The sequence below is a fragment of the Protopterus annectens genome, chromosome 8.part0, assembly GCF_019279795.1.
Source record: "Protopterus annectens isolate FY-2018-M chromosome 8.part0, PAN1.0, whole genome shotgun sequence".
Classification (NCBI taxonomy): Eukaryota; Metazoa; Chordata; order Ceratodontiformes; family Protopteridae; genus Protopterus; species Protopterus annectens.
The window spans coordinates 384207131-384234263 of NC_056741.1; the positions used below are offsets into that span (position 1 = coordinate 384207131).

Here is a 27133-nt window from a genome sequence, read left to right on the forward strand (position 1 = left end):
ATTCAGGGCAAATGGAACCCAATTCAAATGCACCTTCACATCAATCATAAAGAAATGTTAGCTGTACAGAATGCTCTGACAGCCTTCAAGGACCACATTCTTCCAGGACAATTAATGGTAAAGATGGACAACACCACCACTGTTATGTGGTATATAAACAAGCAGGGGGGTACACATTCTTACCCCCTCTGCAGACTAGCTATGGCATTGTGGAACACAGCCTTGAGCTATCAAGTACATCTACAAGCTCAATTCCTGCCAGGAAAACTAAATACACTGGCAGATGGACTAAGCAGAACCCTCATGGACCCACACGAGTGGAAAATGGAACCAAGGATTTTCAACATGTTGACAAGCAAATGGGGGAGCCCAGATATAGACCTGTTTGCCTCCCCCACAACTATCAATTGGAAAAATTTTGTGCAAGGACTCCCCACAGACAAGCTTGGAAAGTGGATGCTCTGTCCTTCAGCTGGAAAAACCTATCAGTTTATGCCTTTCCTCCTCTGCCTCTGCTCTCCAAAGTACTACTAAAGATCAAACAAGACAAACCAAGGATGATTTTGATTGCACCATCCCTCAGTAAACCAGTGATGGATGTCATTTTAGAGGCAAGGAGGCCTAGTACTAGAAAATCTTATGCTGAAAAATGGAAAAGATTCTGTGCCTGGAACCAGTCTCAAGGGATGAGCACAGCAGTGCCCAATTTACCTCAGATTTTACAATACTTAACTGCGATGCTTCACAGGGGCCTGTCTTTTTCCTCAATAAAAATTCACGCCTCAGCCATTTCAGCTCATTATAACACAGAACCTCCCCTCTTCTCTCTTCCACTGCTCAAGCAGTTCCTCAGAGAGGCCAAAAATTTAAGAACACCCAGGAGAGCTCCAACTCCAGCCCTGGGACCTTAACTTTGTATTGGAGAAACTCACCCTTCCTCCTTTCGAGCCAGCTGCTACTGCAGATTTAAAATTCCTTTCTTGGAAAACCGCTTCCCTTTTAGCCATCACTTCAGCAAGAAGGGTATCTGAATTACAGGCCCTTATGGCAGTGGAGCTTTCATCATCTTTCATGTGGACAGGGTGTCCCTCAGGACCAATCTCTCTTTTATGCCAAAGGTGGTATCCAGTGTGGCCTTTAATCAATCCATTCATTTGTCTACCTTCATTCCTAATCCACAGAACAAAGGGGAATGGATACTGCACTCCTTAGATGTGCACAGACAACTTAGATTCTACTTGGACAGGTCTAAACCTCAAAGGAAATCTGAACAACTGCTGGTGGCATTTGCTGCAGGGACAGAGGAGAAGGCTATTTCAAAGTGAACCATCTCCAAATGGATAGGCCATTGCATTAATTTCTGCTATAAGCACCATGGAAAACCTATCCCACAGGGGATCAGATCCCACTCAACCAGGGCTGCAGCTACCTGTACAGCCTTTCTCAGAGGCGTACCTACCAGGGACATTCTAGAAGCTGTTACCTGGAGTTCTGTATATACTTTCCCCAAGCATTACCATTTGCCAATTTTCTCTAAATCCAGAGCTGGCTTTGCCACTGCAGTTTTGCAGGGCCTTATAGCTGGTCCTAATGCTATCTAAATTCCTCCTCCCATCCTTAGCTTTGGGAATCTACCCAAATGTAATGACTGCAACAGTGAAACACGAAGAACATAGTACAGTTGTATACACTTACCATAAATGTAGATGTTCGAGTGTATTCATTGTTGCAGTCCTGGTTACTGTCCCTCCAGCCCCCTTTCTTCTTTTGGCTATACCTCTACTCTCCCTTACTATGCTCTAAAAGCTTTTTGGTGTATTTGGTTTTTTGTTGGAGGTATAACCTTGTATATTTACAGATTTAATTGCTTCCCATTAGGGGGGGGCACCTGACATCTAGGGCAAGAAAAACTGATGTAATGATGTCGGCTGCATGTTTTGTACCCCTGACGTCACAGAGGAAGAGACCGCAACCGTTGTAGGACCCAAGACTTTGTTAATCAGGCCGACTGAGGGCTACTGCAAGCAGATAACCCAAATGTAATAACTGCAACAGTGAATACACTCGAACATCTACATTTATGGTAAGTGTACACAACTGTACTTTATGGCAAGATTTTATGCAACTATTCTTTATTTCAGTATTTTGTTAGATTATCTGATTCTGCAGCAGGCTGCAGATTTTTATAAGGTATTTGTGTTGTAAAACAGTTTGAAATGCTGTGTAGAATTTCTTTGTATTCCTGTTCTATGTGCACGCACACCTATACAGTGTACCATTAAATATTTAGTTAGTTGTTGGAAAAGTGCATTGGCATTCCCAAATCCTAATAAAATGTTTGTTTTTCTTTCAGAGTTGGCTCGTGCTGTTAAAGCTCAAGATATTTTACTACGTTTGTGTAGCAGTTCCTATAACAGTGAAATAGGTTTGAAACAATTTATCTTTTAATGTTGCTGTTCTTTTAGTAAAGTAATGCCAGTTAATCTTCCCTAACTGTGTCAGTTCATGTTTATTTTGTGTAATTTTATTCCCTGCTTGACCCTGTTCTCTGTCTTTCTCCATTTCTGTCATCCTTAGCCCATATGGTTAAGACACTGCTTGAAGGTTAGTCTCTACTTATCAACAAATTACTGTTGCGAGTACTATCTCACTGTCTGCTTCACGCAGATATGTGAATAGGTCTGGTATGCATTTTTTTCGCAAACAAAAGGCATATGTACGTGCGAGTATGTGTGAGCATGCATGTGCAAACATCTATATTTGTAGGTATGTACACTTGGTTGTGCACAAACTCACTTGAGAAATCTCATGTGGTCTTGATACAGAACCACTCAGGCTTAGTTTTGTTAACTGTAATTGGCTCAATGCCATTTTTGTACAACAGGAAAGAAGCAGATATAAGTAAGAGTGCCTAAAATGAGATTTTTTTTTAAAGCAGACAGCTATAACTGTCAGTAGGTACTTTTGTTATCTCCAGGTGAATAACTGTTTATTGCTAGTAGTACATAGTTTGGAACAATATGCAACCTGGAAGCTGATGGCTACATCACCGACTTGGACATCTGCATTTCTACCTTTGATGATGGAAAATTAGAAGACTATGTGGCACTATGGTACTGCTTTGGGGATGCTGCACAGAAACTGGGTACATGCATGTTTGTGAAGTTTTGAACTACAGTTCCATGCATTTATTCTAGTGGCATTCCACTTTCAGAAGTCACCTCTTATCTACATGCTTTCTCTCTCATGATTCTTTATTGGCAAGTAAATTTGTTGAAACAGAGACGGTATGTCCTTTTTCTCTATTTGCAAGATGATTTGAATTCTGCTCTGCTGTCTTGATGGTGTACAGCAGATTTTAGAGTGGAGATTTACCCTGTCCATGTTTTTTAATCTGTAAAGCAAATCAATGAACGAAATTCCCTTTTATATAATCATTTTTTATTACATAATATGTTAGAATTGCCCTAGGTTCAAAAACTTTGAGTGGAGAAATGCATATTGGCTTATGTTTGAAGTGCAGGTGGTTGTAGCTGAATAGCACCATCATTTCAATCTGCCAGTTTGGCTTGTTGACCTTAAGGTCGCTCCCCCACTTCTGTTTTATTGATGATTGTTTGCTGATTTCATTGTGGTTGAGTTTCTTATCATAAAGTGATCTTAGATGATGGCTTTTGAAAAGTTTCACTCACTGGATCAGTATTGTGCCTTTACAGCCATGCCGTTGTTTTTGGCGGCCACAATTCTGATGAGAGCCCAGTTTGCCTTCCCTTTGTTCTCCATGATTAGGGCTCTTGATTACTGTCTGTTCTATATTATTGGCTTGGTGCAAAAGTGGTTGCTGTCCCAGATGCAAGCTGTTAGGAAGAAAAACTGGTGCTTTGGAAGAGGTGCATTTGGTCCCTGAAACGGATGAAGGCATTTTCAGTAAGCATTTAAGACAAGTGGCACGTCAGTGGTATGGCTTAGCAGTGAGCTGTTATGTAGCTCCATCATGGGGGTCTTCCATGACGTAGTAACAAAGTTTCATCCTATATACTTTCATTTTTACATTTTAGTCTCTTGCTGTTTACTGAAACTCTTGTTCAGAGTCTGTTGGTAGTGCCGTATCGTCTGCATATGGCAGCATTGTTGATCAGTTCCTTCCAACCTATCTGTTAATATAGTGTCAGGATGAACAGAAGTTATCTAAAAATTGATTCTTAGTGCACACCCACTCCCACTGGCATCCTTGTTATGAATCTGAGCACTGCACCTGTTTGTGTAATTAGATCATCACTGGGCAGTAGCCTGCACTAACTCTGCCAGTTGTTTCTGGAACTTGGAACTGTTGCAGGATTGCCAAAAATCAGCTCTTTTGGGACCTTGTAATGTGCATTTTCCAGAACAAGGAATTGCACTTGAATTTTTTCCTTATCTCCAGCTTTCTCTCTATCAGTGTCGTCTTGGTGAGATTTTGGAAAAAACAGAGTACACCTTGTTAAGGTACTCACCAAGACTTGAGGATGAATTAAATTTCAGCACTTCTACTCTCCTTTGCTTGCTGACTTTTCATCTCTCCATTAAGAGCCCACTTTCCTCTTTTTTTTAATTTCTCCAAATCTTTTGGATTTCCAATACTATGATGGGAATGGACCCCATTCCTAATTCAAAGTACGATTAAAGCTCATGAAATTAGTATTGTTTCAATCTTTGTCAGCCAAAAGTGCTCTTTGCAGCAATCGCCTTGCGCCCAGTAATGACTCATCCTTCAATTTGTACGGGGTTACATGGATTAGTAACATATCTAAATAAGATTGTAAATTCTTTTTTATAAGACCCGTTGCTTCAGCTACTATTGGAACTATCTGGGTATCTTTCTTCCACATTGCTCTCATTTCTGCCTGCAGATCCCGATATTTTATGACTTTGTCTTTTTCTGTACCGAAGACACTGTAGTCACTGGGTGTAGCAATTTCAATGATCAATGCTACTTTTGTCTTCTTTTCTTGAACCACTATATCCGGTTTTCTAGCATCTATCTTTTGAACTGTTGGTAATGGATGATCCCATGCGATATAAACTTCATTTTCTATGATGCTTTGTGGCTCATGTTTCCATTGTTTTTCAGCCACTTCAATACCGTAATGTTTGCACAATACCCAGTGCAGTAGTTTTGCCACATTATTATGCCTTTCAGTATACAGTGCTGGCATTTGTATGTCACACCCAGCAACGAGGTGTGCGACTGTTTCCAATTCGGTTTTACAAAACCTACAATGTGAAGTTGTTCAATCTCACCATTCATTCTTTACTGATGGGTTTGGAGCCAATCCCTCTTCTCCGATATGGCCAATTGCAAAGCTCGAGGCCAAATCCCTATCCCATGATGCACCTGGAACTACCCCAGATCTAGTTTGCCACTGCAACAGATTGGAGGTTCTGATTTAGCTCGGGCCAGTTAAGCTGTTTTTTTCATTACTTACTTATTGAAAAGTTTTGCTAGTTAGTTAGAATAGTTTAGGATAGTTGATAAAGGTGTTAGCTTTCCAGTGGGTTTTCCCTTCCCATTTATTGTGCTTTAACAAATTCCTAGTTGGCCTCTTTTAGGCCTAGTTTAATAGTTTTTTCTCAAATTACAGTGTGTTATTCAGTGACCTTTTGTCACAATTTCTACTGTTTTCTTAGATAGTTATAGTCATTTGGTGTGTGGTCTGTCTAGCCTTTTGAATTTTTATAGATGAGGCTTAGTAGTTTATTACTGTTCAAGTTGTAGTTTACAGTAAATCTTAGATCATTTTAGATAAGGTTGTTGTTTCTTAGCAGCTGTCTCCATTTTTTTTGCATAGTCTGTTTGGAATTTCTTATTGTTAGATAAGGTTGTTGTTTCTTAGCAGCTGTCTCCATTTTATTTGCATAGTCTGCTTGGAATTTCTTATTGTGTGATTTCATGTGTATGTGATTTAGCCTGCTTTTATTTTAGGTTTGTGTGAATAATTACTGTTGTTTTTTGTGATGACAGTAATTTTCCTGACATTACTATGGCTGACCAAGATAAGCATCCTAAGTCTGGCTTCAAAAAGTGCCCAAAGTGTGGCCAAAAGATTTCTGTTACAGACAGCCACATTAATTGTTTTTACTGTCTAGGGGCTGTGCATTTGTATGACAGTTCTATTTATCATTCCTTCTCATCAAGGGTCCTGCAGGAAAGGAAGTGGAAACTCATCCATAAAGGGTTGTTGAAGCCTTCGTTTCAGGAAGCTTGAGTGACCAACATGGATCCAGCAAGTCCTCAAATTCTTCCAAGACATCGGACTCTAAGTCGAAAAAGTCTTCGACTTCGGCTCCACTGCCATCAGAGCCGGCAGTCTTTACCTTTCGGAGCCGGTCCCCAGTCTTGGAACAAAGTCCAAAGTGCCTAAGAGTCCACTTCTCCAGTCGGTACCACCTTCAGTACGCGCCTCTCGATCGTCTATCAGCCTTTCGGATCTGGATATGGATTGTGTGGTGCAGAAGCTGTTGTTTACACCAGCCTTAGCAAAACTGTTATCAGCTCCGACCCAGTTGGCTTCGGAGCCAAAGACCCTTGTGCCAACTCTAACTATTCCTCCTTTGAGCCAATGCTGGTCCTTCCGGAGGAGGCAGACTTGATGTTAATGGTACCCTCGGAGCTGACGCCTGCTCCAGTGTCTTTGGCTCTGTGCACTCTGACATCCTCAGTGCCGATCTAGGAGCTGACACTGTCTGGTCGAGTCCAGGGAGGACAGTCGGACCGACTTTGCTTCTCAGGGCTTCGGCTCAGATGAGCTCTGCTCCTACCTCAGGCTCGGAGCCCACTGTCACAGTGCCAGGGGTGTCGACTGTTTCTTCGGATCAGTCAGCTCCCTCGCATCGGAGCAGAGGTGCTTTTGATGCCATGAGGAGAGTCATGTCTCCTAGGATATCCTCGTCCTCAGGTCTGCCTTCCTCCTCCCCTAAAGTGACTGTGTCTGTTTCTGCCTCACACGTCCTGATCAAGCGTAGAGACCCGGAGCCTCAAGAAGCCCCATTGGGTGGCCCCTGCTCTTCCAATACCTCACCAGAAGCTCCCACTGATGAGTTTCCCAAGAAGAGATTGTGTAAGAGGAAACATCTAGACTCTCCACAGGAGTCACTAACATCAGATACTGACTTAGATGAGTCAGAAGGGTCCCCACGTTCCTCCTCTGAGGATATCTCATTTGCTGAGATACTTGAGATCCTAAGGCAGAGGGGTGACTGGCAGTCCAAAAGCCCTACTGAGGATGAGTCAATTCTTCTGAAGGCTTTCGGGTCTCAGCCCTCCACTTCTTGGGTGTCTCCACCCTTCCATGAGCTGATGCAGCTGGTCTCACGAAGGGCCTGGGAGTCTCCGGATACAATGGAGCCTGCTCCTAGGAGGCCTAATAAATTCATTTATGCCCCCCCTTGACAAAACATTTTTAACAAAAGGTGTTCCGGTTGATGCCATGGTGGTGGCAGTGGCAGCCACCAAAAAGGAAATGTCTGAGACTTCCTCGTCTATCCATCCTCCTAATAGAGACTCCAGGATTATGGATAGAGATGGGAAGCGCATGTTTAGTTCAGCGATCTTTGCTCTCCGTTCGCTAAACTATTTAACCCATTTTACTAAGTTACAAAGATCTCCTTAAGGAGTTAGGAGATGCTCTTCAGGGTACAGTAGCTGCAGGAGCTTCCGACAAAGCTGCTGCCCAGCTTGCTACCCTGAAGTCTATTGTCAGCTCATCCATGCTCCTCATCTTTTATGGAACTGATGGAGTGAGAAGGGCAGCAGGTACAGCAGTTGCTCTTAGGAGACATTCTTGGATGCTCTTGTGTTCCTTCGCGGAGCCCTTCAAGTCATCCTTCGTCAACACTCCCTTTGATGGCTCATCCTCTTTCGGGCCTAAAGTGAAGGAAACCTTAACCAGGTGTGAACAGGACAGAAAGACTCTGTCTGCCGTCGGGGTCCATTTTTCCACCCCTACCCGACCTTACCCTAAAGGTCAAAGGGGAGGAAAAATGTGGTTCCGAAAAGCCCAAGGAGCCTTTCAGGACACATGTGGTGAACCTCCCTCCAGAGGCAGAGGAGGGGGCAATAATGGAAGACACCGCCCTCGTGGCGGGGGGTCCACAACACCAGGGCGATAGAGATCACTTCTCTGGGAAGCCCTACCAGTGTTCCTGAGAGGAGGCCCGACTGTCCTGCTCTGGAGACAGTTGGGGGTCGCTTATCTTTGTACCCAGATGCCTGGCTCAAAATAAAAGACAGCTGGGTACAAAGTATCATTTCCAGAGGATACTTCATTCCATTCGCCACACCCCATCTAATTATAAGAAAAATCCCGGCCATTCCACTCAGTTACAGGGAACAGGCAACAATAGAGGTCCAAGTGTTGCTAAGAAAGAGTCATCCAACCAGTCCCAACAGACTAGACAGGATCCAGAACATACTCAAGATTTGTTTTGGTTCCAAAGAAGACAGGGGACTGGAAACTCATATTGGACCTCAGTAGACTGAACCAATACATAAAGAAAGAGAAGTTTCAGATGGTCATACTTCAGTCTATACTTCCCTTCTTAGGAAAAGACAATTAGATGTGCTCGATAGATCTCAAGGATGCGTACTACCACATAAAAATGGCCAAACCATCTAGGGATCACCTGCGCTTCCAGCTGGGAGACCATCACTATCCATTTTGAGCCCTGCTCTTTAGTATCATTACAGCCTCCAGTGTGTTCAAATGCATGGCAGTGGTCACGGCTCACATGAGGCGACTAGGAATTCTAGGTGTTTCCATACCTAGGTGATTGGCTCCTTACCACTGCCGCCAGGGATCAGCTCATTCAGGCCAGGGAGTCCACCCTGTCACTCTGCAATCATCTGGGCATTACAATCAGCTCAGAAAAATTTGCTTTGTCACCATCGCAGCATAGTTTATCGGGGCAGAGTTGGACACCACCACCACACTAAGGCTTCCAAAAGAGAGAGTCATTCTTCATCAGCATGTCAGCATTTTGATATCAAAAGACAGAGCACCAGCATCAGAAGTTCTGAAATTATTAGGCATGATGGCAGCAGCAATTCTAGCCATAGCTCTAGCTTGTATGCACATGCAGATACTTCAGTGGCTGTTGTTCACTCAATGGTCTTACCAAGTGCTCCCCATGACTCGCACTATAATCACAAATTCTTGCAAAAAGGACCTTCAGTGGTTGTTGACCTCACTTCATGTCACAATAGGACGCCCATTTGTGCTACCTTCTCCAGTGGTGACAGTGACCATGGACGCTTCCCTGATTTGGGGGGGGGGGGGGCATTTTCAGGAAAAGACTGCCCAAGGCACATGGACCAATCAAGAGACACATCTGCATGTCAATGTCCTGGAGATGAGAGCAGTACTTTTGGCACTGTAGTACTTTCAGGACTCTTCCTCTGGGTACGATTGCGATTCAGACAGACAACATGTCAGTGATCTGGTATTTTGAACAAACAAGGAGGAACCAGGTCTTACCCCCTTTGTCGTGAGGCTTGAGTTTGACAGTGGGCTGTTTCCTTCCAGAGCTTTCTGTTGGCAATGCACATCCCGGGGAAATTCAATGTGATAGACTGAGCAGGGCAATTTTGTTTCCCCACGAGTGGTCCCTCAAGAAAGAAATACCGGACAGGATATTCTGAAAGTGGGGCCAGCCTTGCGACCTTTTTGCCAGTCACATGAACATGAAATGCAAAAGCTACTTTGCCTTGATTCCCCCTCCGGGAGAAGCCGCAAGGGATGCACTCGTACACAATTGGCCTCCGGGTCTCCTATATGCACTTCCACCAATCCCATTGATTCCCAAGGTTCTACAGAAAGCAAAAACCCTGGGAAGGATCATCATTCTAATAGACCCTCATTGGCCTTGTCAGATTTGGTTCCCCTTCCTTCGACTTTATCTTTTGGAGGAACCTTGGATTATGGACCTGGTCCCAGACCTCCTGACGTACCCATTGGGGGATCTTCACCCCTCTCTGCAGTCCTTGAAGCTAACAACTTGGCTGCTCCAGTTCCCATCATAGCCATGTCCCATAACTTCTCCAATGAGACAAAACAGATCCTTTTGTCATTTCATAAATCTTCTACTAAGAAGCTATATCATAGCAAATGGAAAATATTTTTCTATATGGGCCTCTAAAAATAATATCAATCCTTACCAAGCCCCTATGACTTCCATCTTGGAGTTCTTTGCACAGCAACAGTTTTGGTTCATTTAACTGCTATTTCTAATTTTCATCTTGGATTTGAAGGATTGAATATCATGTCTCACAAGTTATCCAAAGCCTTTCTCAAAGGACTTTTCATATTAGACCACTTGTGAAATCTCCCTATTCTCCATGGAATCTAAATTTTATGCTTTCCCGCATAATTCTTCCGCCATTTGAACCAGCTTCATCTTGTGATCTCTAATTTTTGTCTAGAAAGACCATCTTTTTGGAAGCTATTACTTCTGCCCGCAGAGTGTCAGAGCTTCAGGCTTTATCCATCAGGCCTCCCTATTTGATATCCCATGCTTAACAGTCTCTCACTTAGAACAAATCCCTCATTCTTGCCCAAAGTTTGCACTGCAAACAATCTCAACCAAGTTATTGATTTGCCAGTTTTCTTCCCCAACCATTCCAATAATTTATTAGAGTATGTGCTACACAAACTTGATGTTCACAGCTTGGATTTTATTTGGATAGAACAAAAGATTTCCGAAAATCAGACCAGCTTTTTGTTTCATTTTCAAATGCCAGAAAGGGGAAACCAGTGCGTAATTCAACTTTGTCTGAATGGTTATCTGATTGTATTACCTTTGCCTATTCAACTGCTAATATGCCTTTGCAACATAAGATTAAAGCTCACTCAACCAGAGCAGTTTCTACATCGTCAGCCTTTTCTTCAAGACTTCCCATTGATAACATTTGTGCAGCAGCCACTTGGTCAAAACCTCATACCTTTATCACTCATTACAAAGTTGACAATTTCTCCAGGGACAGGGCCTCCTTTGGATCCACAGTCCTGAGAAATATACTTCCATGAGCCACCCGAGATTGATGGTGCTGGGATACTACCCATCAGTAAAGAATGAATGGCGAGATAGAACAACTTCACATAAAGAAGTTATGTACTTACCGTAACGTTCCATGTGAGTTGTTCATCTCGCCTTCATTCTTACGTCACTCCCTCCTATCCCCTCCTGGGCTGATAGATGACCAAGATGCTGGATCCATCCTGGTTACTCAATCCTTCTATACCTTTCTCTTGGGAGTGAAAGAATGACGTATGGTATTGTTATATGCAGTAGACAAGATCTGAGGTAGTTCCAGGTGCATCATGGGCTAGGGACTTGGCCTTGAGCTCTTTGAAGACCTCGAGCTTTGTAATTGGCTGTATCAGAGCCGAGAGATTAGCTCTGAAGCCATCAGTAAAGAATAAAGGCGAGATGAACTCCTCACATGCAACATTATGGTAAGTACATAACTTCTTTTTTGTCTGTTTCTCCCACATGTTCAATGGACCTTGTAAACCAGTGTGTACATAGACCACTATCTTGGGCTGCCAATATTAACCTTTCATCTCTTTGTTTGAATTCACCTCTCCTTAACCATTCCTGTGTTCATTCCTAATCAACATGAGGTTCTTCCAGAAGTTTTCTGTACTTGCAACTAACTATATTTATGCTTTTTCCACATTACTTGCCTTCTCATCTGGTCCTTCACCTTATATTCTTTCTTTTGTTTTTTGGCACATTCAGTTGCTGGCTGATTTTTATCTACTTTTGGTTTGATTTCCATTCCTGCTTGATATCTATATGCTTCTGCTAAATTAAGCAGATAAGTCATCTTAGTTTTATTCTCCTCATGTTTCAAAACTTTCACTACATTTGGGTCTTGTGAGGTCAGCAAATATGTGTAGAGTCCCACGATTGCAGATCTGTGTATGTAATCAGTTTCAAGGAGGCCCATCCCTCCTTCAGAACAGGGACTATATAATCTTGGTATACACTGATTGATTTTTATAAATCATTTGGTGTATATGAAGCATCCTTGTTTTCCTATCTAATCTATCCAACACATTTTGGGGCCAGTCAATCACTCCAAAACTGTAAGTTAGGACAGGAAGAGCAAATTGGTTTATAGCCTGGATTTTATTCCTAGATGTCAGTGTTGTTTTCAGAATTAGTCTTCTAAAGTATTCCTTACTAAGTTTTATTCACATGTGTTCATGTTTTATTGTTGATCCTTCATCAGTTCCCAAATATTTATACACTCCGTCTTGCTCAAGTTCTTTTACATCACATTCTTGTCCCAAACTACTGATTTCCTGGTGCTGCAGTTTTCCTGCTTTAAAGGTTGCTTTTGCACACTTATCAAGACCAAATGACATTCTTATATCATCTGCTCTACCGTAACAAAAACAGTCTCTCAAAGCAATGTAAAACAACAGTAGCCAGGACACATCTGCTATCTACCTTGCTTTACGCTTTCCCTGTGCTCACAAAACTTCGTAAGATTCTAACGATTGTATTATTTTTATATTGGTGTAAATATTTCTCTTTCTATATGGTATTGTTTCTTCGATAGTATTGACTTTGGAACTACTGTTCTCTCATGTACTGTTTGTTTGTCTTACACTTTCATGCTTCCTTTTTCTCAGAAAATTGTACATTATAAACATTTAAATGTTACTGTGGAGCTTTTCTCCCCGGGCCTCTGCTGAAAATGGAAATATATCCACTTGGACTAGCCCGGTTAACAAATGTAAAATAAATAAATAAATAAATAATAATAAATAAATAAAATGGATATAAGCAAATTTGAATCCTGCTATAATAAGATAGCTAGGTTTGCCTCAGAATCACCTTAAAACACATCACTGTGAATCTCTCAACAAGCTTAACTGGTTAGAACTCCCTCTCTTACTGCAATTAAATCAACTCACACTAGCACACAAAATATTAAACCACTCAGACAAAATCCCAGCTCTTCAACCTCTTATACATGCCCACACCACAACTAGAACCCTGAGATCTAGCACCCAAAATCACCTAGAGGTCACCAAATTTAACAATGAGGCAGGAAAAGCTGTCTACCTGTACTCAATCTCTTAAATCTGGAACTCCCTCCCTACCCAGCTAATAACCAACAACACTAGCACTCAATTTAAGAAACTCCTTAAAGTTCACTTCATGAACAGCAGGCTGTACTCCTGCTTAGATTACAACTAACTCCCATACACCACAATAATAGTTATTCTCTCACTCTATCCACAGTCCAATCATGACAAAGGCATTTCATTGCCCGTAAACTCCCAAAAACCAATACCAGCTATGTTTCCAACAAGTCCAATAACCACTGTATGGCTATGTATAGCTTGTCATATTTGGAATGTGTAATGTAATGTCCTACCCAGTGATGTTCTTACTTTGAGTGTGTGCAGTATGCTGTCATTTAATTGGAATGTTAGTTATAACTGTAAGGAAAGTTAATTCAAAATCTGTAAGATGTTGTGAATGTATGTTCTTGGAGCTTTTCTCCCCGGGCCGCTGCTGAAAATGGACCTGTGTCCTGTCGGACTTTCCTGGTTATCAAATGTAAACTAAATAAAATTTAAAAAAAAATCAAAGTTTTGACAACCTGCAGGTGTGCTTTAAGTTCGTCATCTGATGAGCTATACAGTTTTAAATCATTGACAAAAGTTGTTTTTAGGAGCCATATTGTAGCCATGGCCTAAGTTGTTAAGTAAACAGCTTAATGGGTTAATGGCAAGGCAGAATAGCAACGGTGACAAGTCACCCTGGAATGTCCCCCTATGAATTTTTATCCCTGGGATTAATAATCTGTCCTTTATCATGTACACCAATAGCAACAAAAGAACAACAAAGTATCCCAAAAAATGCTGGTGCAGGACTGGTGGATAAAAAACTTCAGCACAGGTCGAACAGAGAAGCTCCTTTTATTATATTCCACAATAAAAACACCCGAACTGGTTAAGCGCTTTCATCTGTTATAATACAGACTTCTTCAGAACCAAAATAATTAAAATTCTCATAGTTTAAATAGCTATTTTGGCGCCAAAACTTTACATACCAATGAACTTAAAGAAACATACTCCTATAATAAAATCTATTGTATACACTATTTAAAAATTCAACCACTATATGAATAAAAAGTAAATATCAATACTATACGATACTATATAAATATATCTTTTTAAAAAATAACAGTACCTTCCGATGAAACTACAAGTCTCAGTGGTGGATCTATGGTACACTTATGAACCTTCGGAATGCCGAAAACTGAAGGAACTCTTGGATACTTATTATATAAATATTTATAAGTTTCCAAATTGATCGAACTTTCCAACAGTAAATCATCAAGCATCAAGTGAATTCTAGAATTGGCTATATTAACCTCACTGATCGAAGCAAAAATATATTTAGAGGAGTTAAGTTCATTCTTCATTTTGGACTCTTATATAATGCTGTCCATCAGAACCATACCTCCTCCCTTGTCAGGTTGCATGATTCTAATGGTAAGGTCTGTTTTTGAAGTGTCCGATAACTGTCTTTCAACTTTGGAAAGATTTGTGAGTATTCTATGATTCTGGACTTCCCTTCTAATTTCTCTCTCCATAATATTTTCTAAATTTCTCAGTTGTAGATGAAGGGGAGGATTAAATGTTCCTTTTCTCCTAAGAGTAGATTCAGTGGTGATACCCTGCTTTGTATTACCAAAATATATAGCCAAATTCTTTTTCCTGATGAACAACTTCAAATCCACTATAGCTTTAGCCAAATTGACCTTCCTTAGTGGAATAAATTTAAAACCTTTAGAAAATAAATTGAAATATTCAACATTAATAGGAATAGCACTATAATTAAAGATGTTATAACCCTGGAATGAGTACACATTGTTGGACACAAAAATGGTATCTACATGGGGGTCGATTAATATCTGTGTTTTTTCCCTTAAGACACCTATTTACAATCACTTGTATGAGATTGGTAGGGCCAACACAAAGAATGCACTATTCCATCATAAAGTAATATGTACCCAAGCATGTTATTTTTTTTTTTGTCCTGGAGGTTGTCCCAAAGGAAATTAGAGGGGGTATGTGGGAAGCCAAATTGGAGTACCGAGAGCTTTACTGGCAAATAATATTGAAAGCTACTCGGCAACCAGGACTAAATGATATGCTGTCCATTTTACCAGTTTTAAAACTTAGAACTGCTAAATTATTAATTTAATGATTTATTATTCCACCAGAGGGTAGCATATTATTCATGAAGGGCTTGTTTTCATGTAATGTTTTCATGTAATGTTCTTTGACAATGTTTTTATATAATATTATTATTATTAAATTATATTATGTTATATATAATGGAAATGCATTTATATTGCAACTGTCAGATGTTTATTTCAAACAGTATTATTTTACATCAAAGTCATTGTGATATTCTATTATGATATCCACATGGTTTTATAATTAATTGTGAACCTTATAGGTGAGACTATGATTGACTAATTACGGTTAGTCCAATGGTGTTTGGTTTTTAATTGTGTTTTAGTATTTAATGATGTATGGATACCTGATTTTGTATCTGATGAAGTTTTTTCTGACAAAAACACCAAGTTATAAAAGCAGCGTTAATCTGTGTGTACTACACTGCCTGAATAAATTTCTTCGTGTGACTTGAGCTCTTATTTGGGTGCTCTGAGTGAATTGCGGTTGTTACATAATTTATATGTTGTCGGAAGGCAAGTTATTGGTCTATAGTTTTTAAGGTAGCTTGCAGGTTCACTCTTAAAGAGTGTTGTTTTGCCTGTTAGCTAGGTTGGTGTCTGTTTGGGGTGCATATATAAATAGTTCTTATTCATGGCTAAATCCTCGTGCAAAAATGTTAATACTTTTAACCAAAAGTTAGGTACTGCATCTGGGCATGGGGTTTTCCAATTAGAGGCTTTTCTTAAACTTTGTCTCAATCTCTCTGGAAGTTAGTTCATCCCATTTCGTATCCTGCACCTTTAAACTTCTTATACTTTCTTTTACTTTTTCTATCCATTTAGCATCTTTGTTATGTTCCACAGGATCTTCATAGGTACTTCTCCAAAATGCATCTACTTCCTCTCTTTTTTTGGCGGTCTTTCAATTCCTTTTACCTTCCCATTTCTCTGTAAAACTTTTTTTGGGTCATCAATATACTATTTATTTTGTACTTTTCCTTTATATTTATCTGTGTATTTTCTAAATTTTTCCACCTGTGCTGAAATTTTTAGTTTATTTGCAATAGTGCATGATAGATCCTGGTCTGCTCTAATACTGTGCATTGCTTTAATCACATCTATCTTTCTCAGTATTTTTGTTGATCTATTCCATCTTCTATAGTCTTCTAAGAGTGACACATCTTGTCTTAATTGCTTTATAGTTTTCTCTATCCGATATTTCCATGGTGGTATTTGATTTCTCCCCTTCCTTTCCCTCACTACTCCGTTCTTGTGGTAGAATTTTATCAGTTATTAATTTAGCAGTACAATAATATATCCTGTTTACTTCTGTTGTATCACACGGATATCTATGGACAGTTCTAATTACTGCATTCGTTTATTTTATCAGACTTCTGACTTTTTGGGTTTTATTGACCTTCTGCAGTCTGTTTCTCTCATTGATCTTAATACATCTATCCATGTCTGTTAAATAAATCAAGCAACTCTTCTCTTAGCTCATTTTCCAAACTGAGGGCACATCCCTTATTTTCCATTTCCTGTGGGCATTCTATAGAAAGTTCTATAGCATCTTCCTGTGGCAGCTTCTCTTCAGTTTCATCCTGTGCCATCTGCTGCTCTGTCATATGGGAATTCACTGGTCTATCACTCCTCAACACTGACTGCATCAGTTTCCTGTTCCTTTCCTTGCTGTCTAGCTTCGTTAACATTTATACTTATTTCCTGTGGAAGGCTCCAAAATGTCTTGATATGGCACCTGACCAATTGCTTCCTGTTCCACTGGTTTCCCCTTAATTTGGGTATCCATTGCTCTATCCTGTTGTGGTTCTTTCTGCATTCAATTTTCTACACTGAATCCTACATGTTGCAGGTACTCTCTGACCTCAGTTTCTATTTCTTTAACTTCTCCATGACTAATCTCCTTTTCTACTTTACCTCTGTCTTTTTTTTTTTTGTATTGTAAAGTTTTCCATGTCCGGATTCTATTGCCTGTATTTCTCTTCAAATGTCTTTGGTGCTGCTGTTTTTGTATTGGTTAGTTTTGCTTTCTCCTTTGCATAAATATTATGCCATATTAAATCTTTTTTCTTTCCCTTGTCCATATTTCCTCTTCAGATGTTTCCTTATCTTCCCGTTTCTCCTTACTTTGGGGACTCACTCCATCATGCTGTGGTATAACCTGTTTTGGACCTTCTACACCAAATCCTTTACATAACCGGCACTCCATAACTTCAACTTCTATTTTTTTTAACTTCTACTTTACTAATCTTCATTTCTATGTTCCATCTTTGTGATATTTTTTTATTGCATTTTCCATATCTGGTTGCCTTTGCCTGTATTTGTCTTCGAATATGTTTGGGGCTGCCTTCTCTATATTGATTAACTTGGCTTTTTCCTTTTTGCTCTACTCTCTCTCTTAATTTCGCCAAACCTTTTGGGTTTCTAATACCATGACAGGAATGGACCCCAGTCCTGAGTCAAAGTGCGATTAAAGTTCATGAAATTAGTATTCTTTCACTCTTTGATGTCAGTGAAAAGTGCTCTTCACAGTACCCGCAACGTGCCCAATAATGACTCCTTTTGTTGCAGTTTGTTTGGAGTTGCATGTATTGGTAGCATATCTAAATTTGCTTGTAGACTAAAAGACCTGTTGATCCGACTACTATTGGAACGGAGTATCTTTCTTCCACATTGCTCTAGTTTCTGTCTGTAAATCCTGATATTTTATGATTTTGTCTCTCTCTCTCTCTCTACGCAGGACACTAGTCACTGGGTGTAGCAATTTCAGTGATCAATGTTACTTTTGTTTTCTTTTCTTGGACCACTGTATCCGATTTTCTGGCATCATTCTTTTGAATTATTGGTAATGGATGATCCCATGTAATGTAAACTTTTCAGCCAGTAGCTATGTCAAGAATCTGAATGGCAACACCCAGATCTGCTCTGAGTTATAGCACAACGGCATGAGAATGACATAGAACCAACTGATATTGCCAATGTCCTGGCAGATAGGTTAAGTGCTAACCTTACCCCTTCTCTCCCCCTAAAGGGCCCATATCTGTACAGGAATAATGCAGAGTCCCTGTAATCACAACTATGCAGGTAAAAGCTGTACTCTCTAAAGCCAAAAACACAGCTTCCATGCGACCGGACAACATCCCAGGCTGCGTTTTACACGAACTTCAGAACGAACTGGCTCCCCACCTAAGCACCATGTTCAGTCATAGTCTCATATCAGGCTTTGTGCCCACTGAATGGTGCACAGCAACAGTTATCCCACTCCACAAAGGGGGAGCCACCACTGATCCCACGAACTATCAACCTATTAGCCTGACGAGCCTTGTCTGTAAGGCCATGGAACGTATCATCATGGAACTCCTAAACAAAGACATTTGTAACCTCTAAACTCTGGACCCCACCCAGTTCAGGTTTGTGAAAGGCAGATCATGCCCCCTGAACCTTATCGACTTTTGAGGCAGTCACCAAAGCTGTAGACAAGGGTAAGGTGGTCCACACAGCCTATGTTGACCTTGGCAAGGCTTTCAACACCATCCCCCATTCTAGAATTATAGCTAAACTCACTAAACTAGGAATAAATCTCTACGTCACAAGATGGGTTGCCAATTGGCTCACTGACAGAAACCACACTGTAAAAGTTGCAGACTGCAAATCTGACTTCAAACCAGTGACAAGTGGGGGGTACCACAGGGTTCAGTCCTTGGACCGCTCCTGTTTGGTATCTACTTCTCTGAAGTACAGGCTAATACAGAAGGTCTTTGGCTAATGAAGTTCGCAGATGACTGCAAACTAGGAGCTATAGTTGAGTCCCCAAATGATGTGGACATCCTACAGAAGGGCCTCACTGAGACAGATGCCTGATGTCAGAGCCATGGCCTCAAGCTCGGTGCCAAAAAGTGCATTGTCATCCCCTATGGTAAAAACTATGTACCCATGAACTACCACATAGGCGGCAGTCTATTTAACGCCGAATGTGTGATGAGACCTTGGGACCCAGGTGGACAGTAGTCTCTCCTTTGATAATCACATCGCCACAGTAGTCAGAAAAATCCTTCTACGTAGCACACCATTACAAAAGGCTTCTCATCTAGGAAAAAATAAATCATTGTTCCCCTCTACTCGACACTCATTAGACCCATTATAGAGTACAATGCCCCTTTTGGACTGTACCTCACAAGACCTCTGCAGCAGCTGGAAAGGCCACAGAAATATCTCACAAAGAAGATTACTGGCCTCAAACAGATGCCCTACACTGACCATCTCAAAAAACTTCAGCTTTACTCCATAGCATATCGCGTACTCCGGGGTGATCTCTGCCTAACATATAAAGCTATGTCAGACCCAGAGCTGTTAGACATGCTACACCTAAAGAAATCCCAATCCCTAGCTACACGCTCTAGGGACCTAAACCTTGTCACCACAATAAACAACATGCTGGAGGGATAGATTCCTGTCCCATCGACTTCCCATACTCTGGAACAAGCTACCCATCTATGTAAAGCAAAGTTCCTCATTAGAACTCTTCAAGAAAAATCTTAAGTGGATGGGAAATAGGAAATACACCCCACAGTAAGTGAATGAGTCAATTGGAGATCCATTATTTTTGCGTTTCTTCCTGATTAAACAGTTTTGCTGAAACTTTGCATTTTTTACACTGTACTGCTTATCGACATGATAGCATTTCAAATGGAACCCACTGCTGGGGAGAATGCGAAGCCAAAAGCTTTGGGAGGAAGCTGATATTAATCGGGGGCATGTGTATTGAATCGGAGGTTCTCTTTGTTAACAGAGAATTGACTGTTGGTTGGAAAAATTGTAAGTGAACTTAGAAAGTAGTTCCAATGCAGTTGGCCGATATAATGCAAACATTGTAAATGTACTGAAGCTCTTGTAATGTGTGTTATAATTTCCCCACCTCTTGGTGTGTGTTTTTTTTAAATTTCTCGTTCACTGAGGTTTCTTAAGAGTATTAGATTTCACACACAAATTAGGGAGTCACCATACTCAGCTTGCCACTTTGCAGAATTGACTTGGCAGTGACTGCTTCACATGGATTTGAAAACTATTCCAGAGAAGGGGTAATCTCTGATACATGTACCTCTCCCATCAACTTGTCCCATTTATATTGCAGATGAAGTTTAGGTACCATGATCGGGTAATTTTCTTTGTTTTGTAGATGAACAAATGGTTAATCAAAGCAGAATAAGAGAATGCTTTGTAGATCAGATGTAGATCACCAGAAGGCATGTGTAAGTACTTTAAACTAGAGTGTGTGTGTGTGTGTGTGTGTGTGTGTGTGTGTGTGTGTGTGTGTGTGTGTGTGTGTGTGTAATTTAAGCTAGCCATTCCATTTCTGTATGAGAGAGAAAATGTGTACACGTGTGTAATTTAAAATAGCCATTATGTTCATATGAGAGGTAGTGTTCGTGTGTATAAGTAATTTAACTTAAATTAGAGAGTGAGTGTGTATGTACGTGTATCTAATTTAAACTAGCCATTCTGTGCTGTGTATATCTGATCAACAATAAAGTTTACTTTGAATTATTAGTCATTTGGCAAAACTTTTATTTTTTATGGCTTATACATGTTTACAGTTGACATTTATTTTTAAAGAGCTGCTTTTTACCCACATTTTAAGATAATACGGACAATGGTAAGGGTGGTGTGATACAGATGCATTCACTGATACGTAGATAGTAGAAATATAGTGATTGTATTTGTATTTAATTATCATTTTGTAACGCTAGGAAATTATGTCCACTAAGGGACATACTAAATCCAACCTCTTCCTTTATGTATTATGTTTCTGAAGTCCTAATTGTAGGAAGAAAATGCTGATGTGAGCTGTAGCGTTAAAATTGCATCTGAAGTCATCAATCTTCATCTTATCCTTGACCAATGGGTTCGGTTCAAAGAATCGGGACCATCTTGGCTGTTTCTACAACTCTCGGAGCAAAAACTGTCAAGCTTCAACTGTACCCACAATGTATCTCTCAGATCTTGTTTGCCACTTTCCTGGACAAACACGTTTGTCTACACACAAGCTAAGTGGAAGTTTTTTTCTTATTACTTTGGCTTTTGTTCTTTCTTCACTACTGAGTTTATTTCTATACTTTTAGCAACCCTTTACTTCTTACTTGTGTAGTTCTTCATTACCATTGTTGATATATTTCCCTTTCCCCGTACACTTTGTGTAGCTTTCTGTTCACACACTTTGGAGTATGCTACCCTTTACTTATAGTTCCTTTTAAAAAAAAAATCTCTCCTTTAATGTGTTTTAAATTGTTTACGAGTATGTTTTTTTCTTGAGTAATTCCTCCACTCTTCTGTGTGTGTGGTATATGTGTGAAACCTTTTCTTTACTTAGTATGGCTGAAAAACCTAAAGGCTCCTCTGGGTTTAAGAAGTGCCAGCAGTATGGCAACAAAATTCCTTCCTCAGACTTACATACATTGTGTCTGCTGCCTGGGACCCCACCACCTGCAAGAAGATTATGCAGTATATGTCATGGCTTTAGCCATAGTGCTTTAGTGGAGATAAAAATAAGCTTATTTTAAAAGGTTTAATTCTGACTGCCTTTGATGAAGCCATATCTGCTGGAAAAAGGAAAACTGACATCTTGTCAACTTCCACTTCTTCCTCTTTTCTAGGAAGGCCAATAAAAGAAGCGAGTCTATGCCATCTTCTCCAGTGGTACCTACAGTCAAGAGTTAAATCCTCCGTGCCAAAAAGCTCTTTGGCTCCAGTCGTTGATACTGAAGTCTCTTCACCGACAATCCCTATTGCTTCCAAACCTTCACTGCAAGGGCTTCAGCTCAGATTCAAACCCCTAGCTCAGTTCCAAAGGCTCCAGCTCCGTGCATTTCTTTAGGCCAGACTGATTTGGCACAGAGTATTTCTAGTTGGCAAGAGCCTAGGTTTCAGTATTCTCCATCCTTTGATCTGTTTGCTGAGGAATTACCTGAAGTCTTTTTGCATAGACCTAGGTCTCCCTCAGTGGCCTCTATCTGTTCCACCAAAAGCCTTTCAGAGACTGACGTGGAGAGACTGGTGGAGAAAATTTTATAGGCGAGTGGAATTTCAGGTGTCCCCTTGGCTCCATTTCCTTTGAGTGCTGAGCGTTCTTTCACCTCTTTGACTAGTCGTCGTCCTCCAGTCTCCTCTTGAGGCCTTAGAGATTACAGCTTTGAGTTGTTTATCATCATCTGGATTGGTTATACAGTCTCCACTACTTCAGCACTGATTCAAGCTCTGAGATGTTCTTCGTGTTTCACTGTTGCAGTCATTACATTTGGGTTTTCTGCTTGCAGGTAGCCTTCAGTCAGCCTGATTAACAAAGTTTTGGGTCCTGCATCGGTTGCTGTCCCTTCTTCCATTACATCAGGTCGTCAGGGGAATAAAACATGCACCCAACGCCATTACATCAGTCTTTCTTGCCGTGTGGTGCCCAAAGCAGAAGCAGTTCGCAAGTGCCGGTCGGCCGACTCCTGAAATTTTCGTTTTCATGTTTCAGAACAGAAGTCTTCAACTAAAGCTAAGTACCCCATTGGGGAACATTTTTCTTGCTCCTTTCCGATGTCAGTAAAAATTAATAATTGCATTATTTGTGGCAAATACCTCATAAAGATTTACATTCGTACTGTATTCCTTGCCTAGGCCCTGACCACGACGTACCTTGCTGTCAGTTTTGTGCTTTATTTAATCAGCGCACTATCCGTCGTCTGTATATTTTTGCCTCTAAATATTTTGGTTCTCTGTTTAATTATCCAGAAATGTCGGTTAGCCATCCGACTACCGGGATTCCGAAAAAACACAAAGATAGACAGAGACAGGCTGCCGAGGTCCAAAACTGCTGATGACGCTTCTCCTAAGCCAGTCGCCAGTTCGCTGGTACTCAGTGAGGCGCTTTCGCAGCCCCTGATACCTGCTACTTCTGATTCGCAGGCCTCTACTGAGACCCATTCGGAGTCCGGTATGCCGCGGGATGCTTCAACTATGGAACCTGCAGATGTCTCTGCCTTGGATGGGTCCAGATCGGCTTCTGAGGGTGTATTCAGGCCTACAGACTTGCATATTAAACTGACGCCTCTTTCCTTCAATTAGGCCTAAATCTCGAACCTTTTCTAAAAAAACAATGCCCAGGCCACATGCTCAGGCCTCTATGCCTAAAAAACAAATGATATGAATGGCTGAAGATCTAATAACTGTAATCCTGGGTAGCCAACCCCCCCCCCCCGCCCTTGTAAGAGGCCTAGGACTGAAGTTGTTTATGAATCTTCTGACCAGGATTCTGTTTTTTCTGATTCTTCTGATGATCTGGATTTACCCTTATCTGCTTATGAGGATTCTGATGCAGAGGACTCCATTCCCTCTGCTTCCCCTCCAGAGGATTTTTCTTTTGGGGAAAACTTACATACTCTAAGGGAACATTTCCACTGGGAAAGTCAGGATTTTTCTGATTCAGAAAAGAGGCTTAGGGATTTCTTATTCCTACCTCAGCATAGGCCTTTAGCTATCCCTCCTGTGCTAGACATTGTTGTTGATGCTTTTCTGAATCTAGTTTGGCCCCTGATTCCTTGCCTCCTGCTCCCAGAAAACCTGACAGATACTACAGGGTCCCTGAGTCACACAAGTTCCTTTTTAAAAATCCTGTTGCGGATCCAGAGACTATTTTGCAGGGGCCCAAGGGCATTAAGGCTTCTACTGCTAAAAATCCTACCCCTTCTGATAGACTCCAGGGTGCTGGATAAGATGGGGTAAGAAGGTTTACAGTTCTGCAACCTTGACCATTAGGGCTTTAAACTGTCAGTTTCATATGTTAAAGTATCAGCAGCATGTTATTGGATTGCTTAAACAGAAAATGATGTTGATTCCTGACTGTGGAAAATAAAGAATTACAGGATTTAATGCATTCTGCTGAACAAGTTGGAAAACATATTTTGCAATGTGGTTTTGATTCATTAGAGGCCTCTTGCAGGGCTGCTGTCACTGGGTCTGTGTTCAGAAGGCATGCTTGGCTAATGGAGCAATCTTTGCCTGATTATGTTGAAGCTAAATTGTTGGATGCTCCCTTAAATCAAGACCACCTGTTTGGCAACAAGGCTGAGGAAGCTCTTAAAAAGATGGAAGATAAAGCTAAATCTATGCAAACTGTTAAAGATTTCTTACAAGTTCAGCCTCCTGGATTTAGTAGGCACTGGCCTTCTAAGAATTGGTCCTTTACAGCCCCTTCCAGGTCTTAAGCCAAACCCAGACACAGCAAACACCCCAGGTTTCAGTCCCAGGGGACACACAGGACTAAGCAGTGGGGGGGCCTCCACTTCCAAATCTGGGAGTAACAAGACTCCCCCCTATGGTAAACTGTCTCAATGACTTACTTTTAAAATTTCCAAGCACTTATCAACTGACTGCCCCTTTGGGGGTAAAGATTGCTCTTCATGCAAAGAAGTGGGAACTTATTACCCAGGACAAATGGGTTTTAAATATAGTGTCCCAGGGATACAGATCTCACTTCCACATGTTGCCAACATCAAGCGGGTGGCCGGACCTACCCCCAAATCAGTGGCCAGAGGCTCAAAAACAAGTACTTTCTCTCTTAAGCATGGGAGTTATTCAGCTGGTACCAGAAGAGGAAAAGGGACAAGGTTTCTACTCATGACTTTTCCTGGTACCCAGAAAAGACGATTCATGGTGTCCTATCCTGGACCTGTCTACTCTAAACACCTTTTTTTAGGGATTCCAAAATTCAAGATGGTGACTCTTCAGTTACTTCTTATGCTAGGCAAAGATGCCTGGTTGGTAATACTAGATTTAAAAGAAGCATACCTGCACATCCCAATCAGGTAATCTTGCAAAAGATACAGCAGGCTACATACACTATCAGCTCTCTGCACTGCCCTTTGGCTTATCTACTGCGCCCAGGGTAGTCACAAAGTGCCTAACTCCAGATGTTAAGTTGTCTATCTCGCCTTCATTCTTGCTGGATGGGTTCGGAGCCGACCTCGGCTCCGACTCGGCCACTCTAAAGCTCGAGAGTTGGTTCCACCGGCTCGAGGCTCCCCTTATATCCCACAATGCTAGGCGATAGTTACCTCAGATCTCGTTTGCCGCTACAGCTTCGAGGTTGGTTATTCTACCGGTTCCTGGTGAGTTTCAGCTTTTTCTATAAAAAGTTACTCTTTTACCCCTTTTTTTAGTTTAATTATTCTTAAATTAGTGTAGTTCATTGAACTTTATCCCCGAACCTAATTTTTCCCGTTTCTTGTTTAAAGAACTTTTAGTTCTTCCCTTGGGCCTTAGGCCTTCCCTTCCCTAGGGAGTGTTTGTGTAGTGTTCTACTGTTTATTGTACTTTATTTTTAGTAATTTTACTAAACTTTGTAATTTTGACAGGGTATAACTGGTGTGTTTGTGTGTGTGTTTGTGTTCACCAGTTAGGCTATGTCTAAAGAAGCAAAGGTCTCCGGATTCAAGAAGTGTGATGCGTGCTGTCAGAAAATGTCTCTGACAGACGCTCACACTTCTTGTGTCTGTTGTCTGGGGCCTTTGCACCTGCAGGACTCCTGTGCTGTCTGCCATGGCTTCAGCCCCAGGGTCCTGCAGGAAAGAAAAAACAAGCTTATATTGAGAGGCTTGTTGAAGCCTGAGGATTCCCTGTCTGTTTCAACAGGGAAGCCCTCCAAGGCATTGAGGTCTTCGGCTCCGGCTTCTGAGCCGAGACCTCAGGTTGTTCAACCTTTGCCTTTATCGGCTCCGGCTGGAGCCGTTAAGACTCAGTCCACAGTTTCTGTGGCTTCCTCGGCTCCGGCCGGAGCCGAGGTTATCGAGTACCGTGTCGGCTCCGACAAGCTCCTGAGAGCCCACAACCAGAAAGAGGTCTAGGTCACCTTCTCTTGGCTCCGTTCATTCGGCTCCAGGATCTCCCCTGCTGTCTGAACGGAGCCAGAGGTCTCATTCCTCTAGGTCATTGAGGCTGTCCGATCATGACCTTCAGAGGGTGGTGAGTCGACTACTCAAGTCTGAGGCACTAGCCCAGATGCTTCAGAGCCCGACTCATCAGTCGGTGCCTGCCCCGTCCATCAACTCTTTCCTCCTTGACTCTCTTGAGTTCGAGCGGTTCGTCGGAACCGAGACTGTAGTCACCTCGGGCCGAGACAATTGTCTTCGGCTCCGTCGTCGGCTCCGTTTTCTTCCATGGAGGAATCTCGGCGCGGACTTCCCTCGTCGGCTCCGAGGGGTGAGTGGCATCGGACCCTTGTCCGACCCCTCTCCCTCTCGGTGCTTGGCGCTGGTGAGTTCGGCTCCGACATCGCCTCGAGCCATCACTGTCGGTGCCGAGGGTCCTTAGCTCCTCGGGCGGGGACCTCTGGCTCTGCCTGACAGGGGTGCTTCGAGGTCATGCGGAGTGTGTTAGAGCCTGGCTCTACTCCACAGTCGGCTCCGTCAGCCCCTCCTCTATGCTGCCTCAGGGTAAGTCGACTCACTCCCTCATCCCGGACCGCAGAGAGCCAACTTCTCAGGAGCTCCCTTTGAGGATTTCATCCTCTTCCGAGGCCTCTCCTGATTTGGCAGAAGAGACCCCTCGGAAGAGGAAGTGCAAGAGGAAGCACATTGACTCACCTGAGTCTATCACGTCGGACACAGATCTGGATGATTCTGAGGGTTCCCCCCGTTCCCCTTCTGAAGATGTCTCATTTGCAGACATTCTGGAGATCCTTAAACAGAGGGGAAATTGGCCAGCCCTCAACCCTTCGGAGGACGAATCTGTGTATCTTGAGGCGTTTGGCTCTCGTCCTTCCACCTCCTGGGTGTCCCCACCCTTCGACCCCCTCATGCAGGTGGTTGCTAAAAAGGCATGGACGGCTCCTGA

At 41.8% G+C, this 27133-nt stretch overlaps 1 protein-coding gene across 2 annotated transcripts in view; it reads left to right on the forward strand.

Annotated features, from left to right (window-relative positions):
- The window catches only part of LOC122808822 (killer cell lectin-like receptor subfamily F member 2), a 1412691-nt gene that overhangs the window by 1140253 nt on the left and 245305 nt on the right, over positions 1-27133 (forward strand). For both annotated transcript variants that reach the window (XM_044079894.1, XM_044079895.1), the window contains one exon: positions 2354-2425. In XM_044079894.1, the coding sequence (XP_043935829.1) occupies positions 2354-2425 (72 nt within the window). The remainder of the gene's footprint in view (positions 1-2353; positions 2426-27133) is intronic.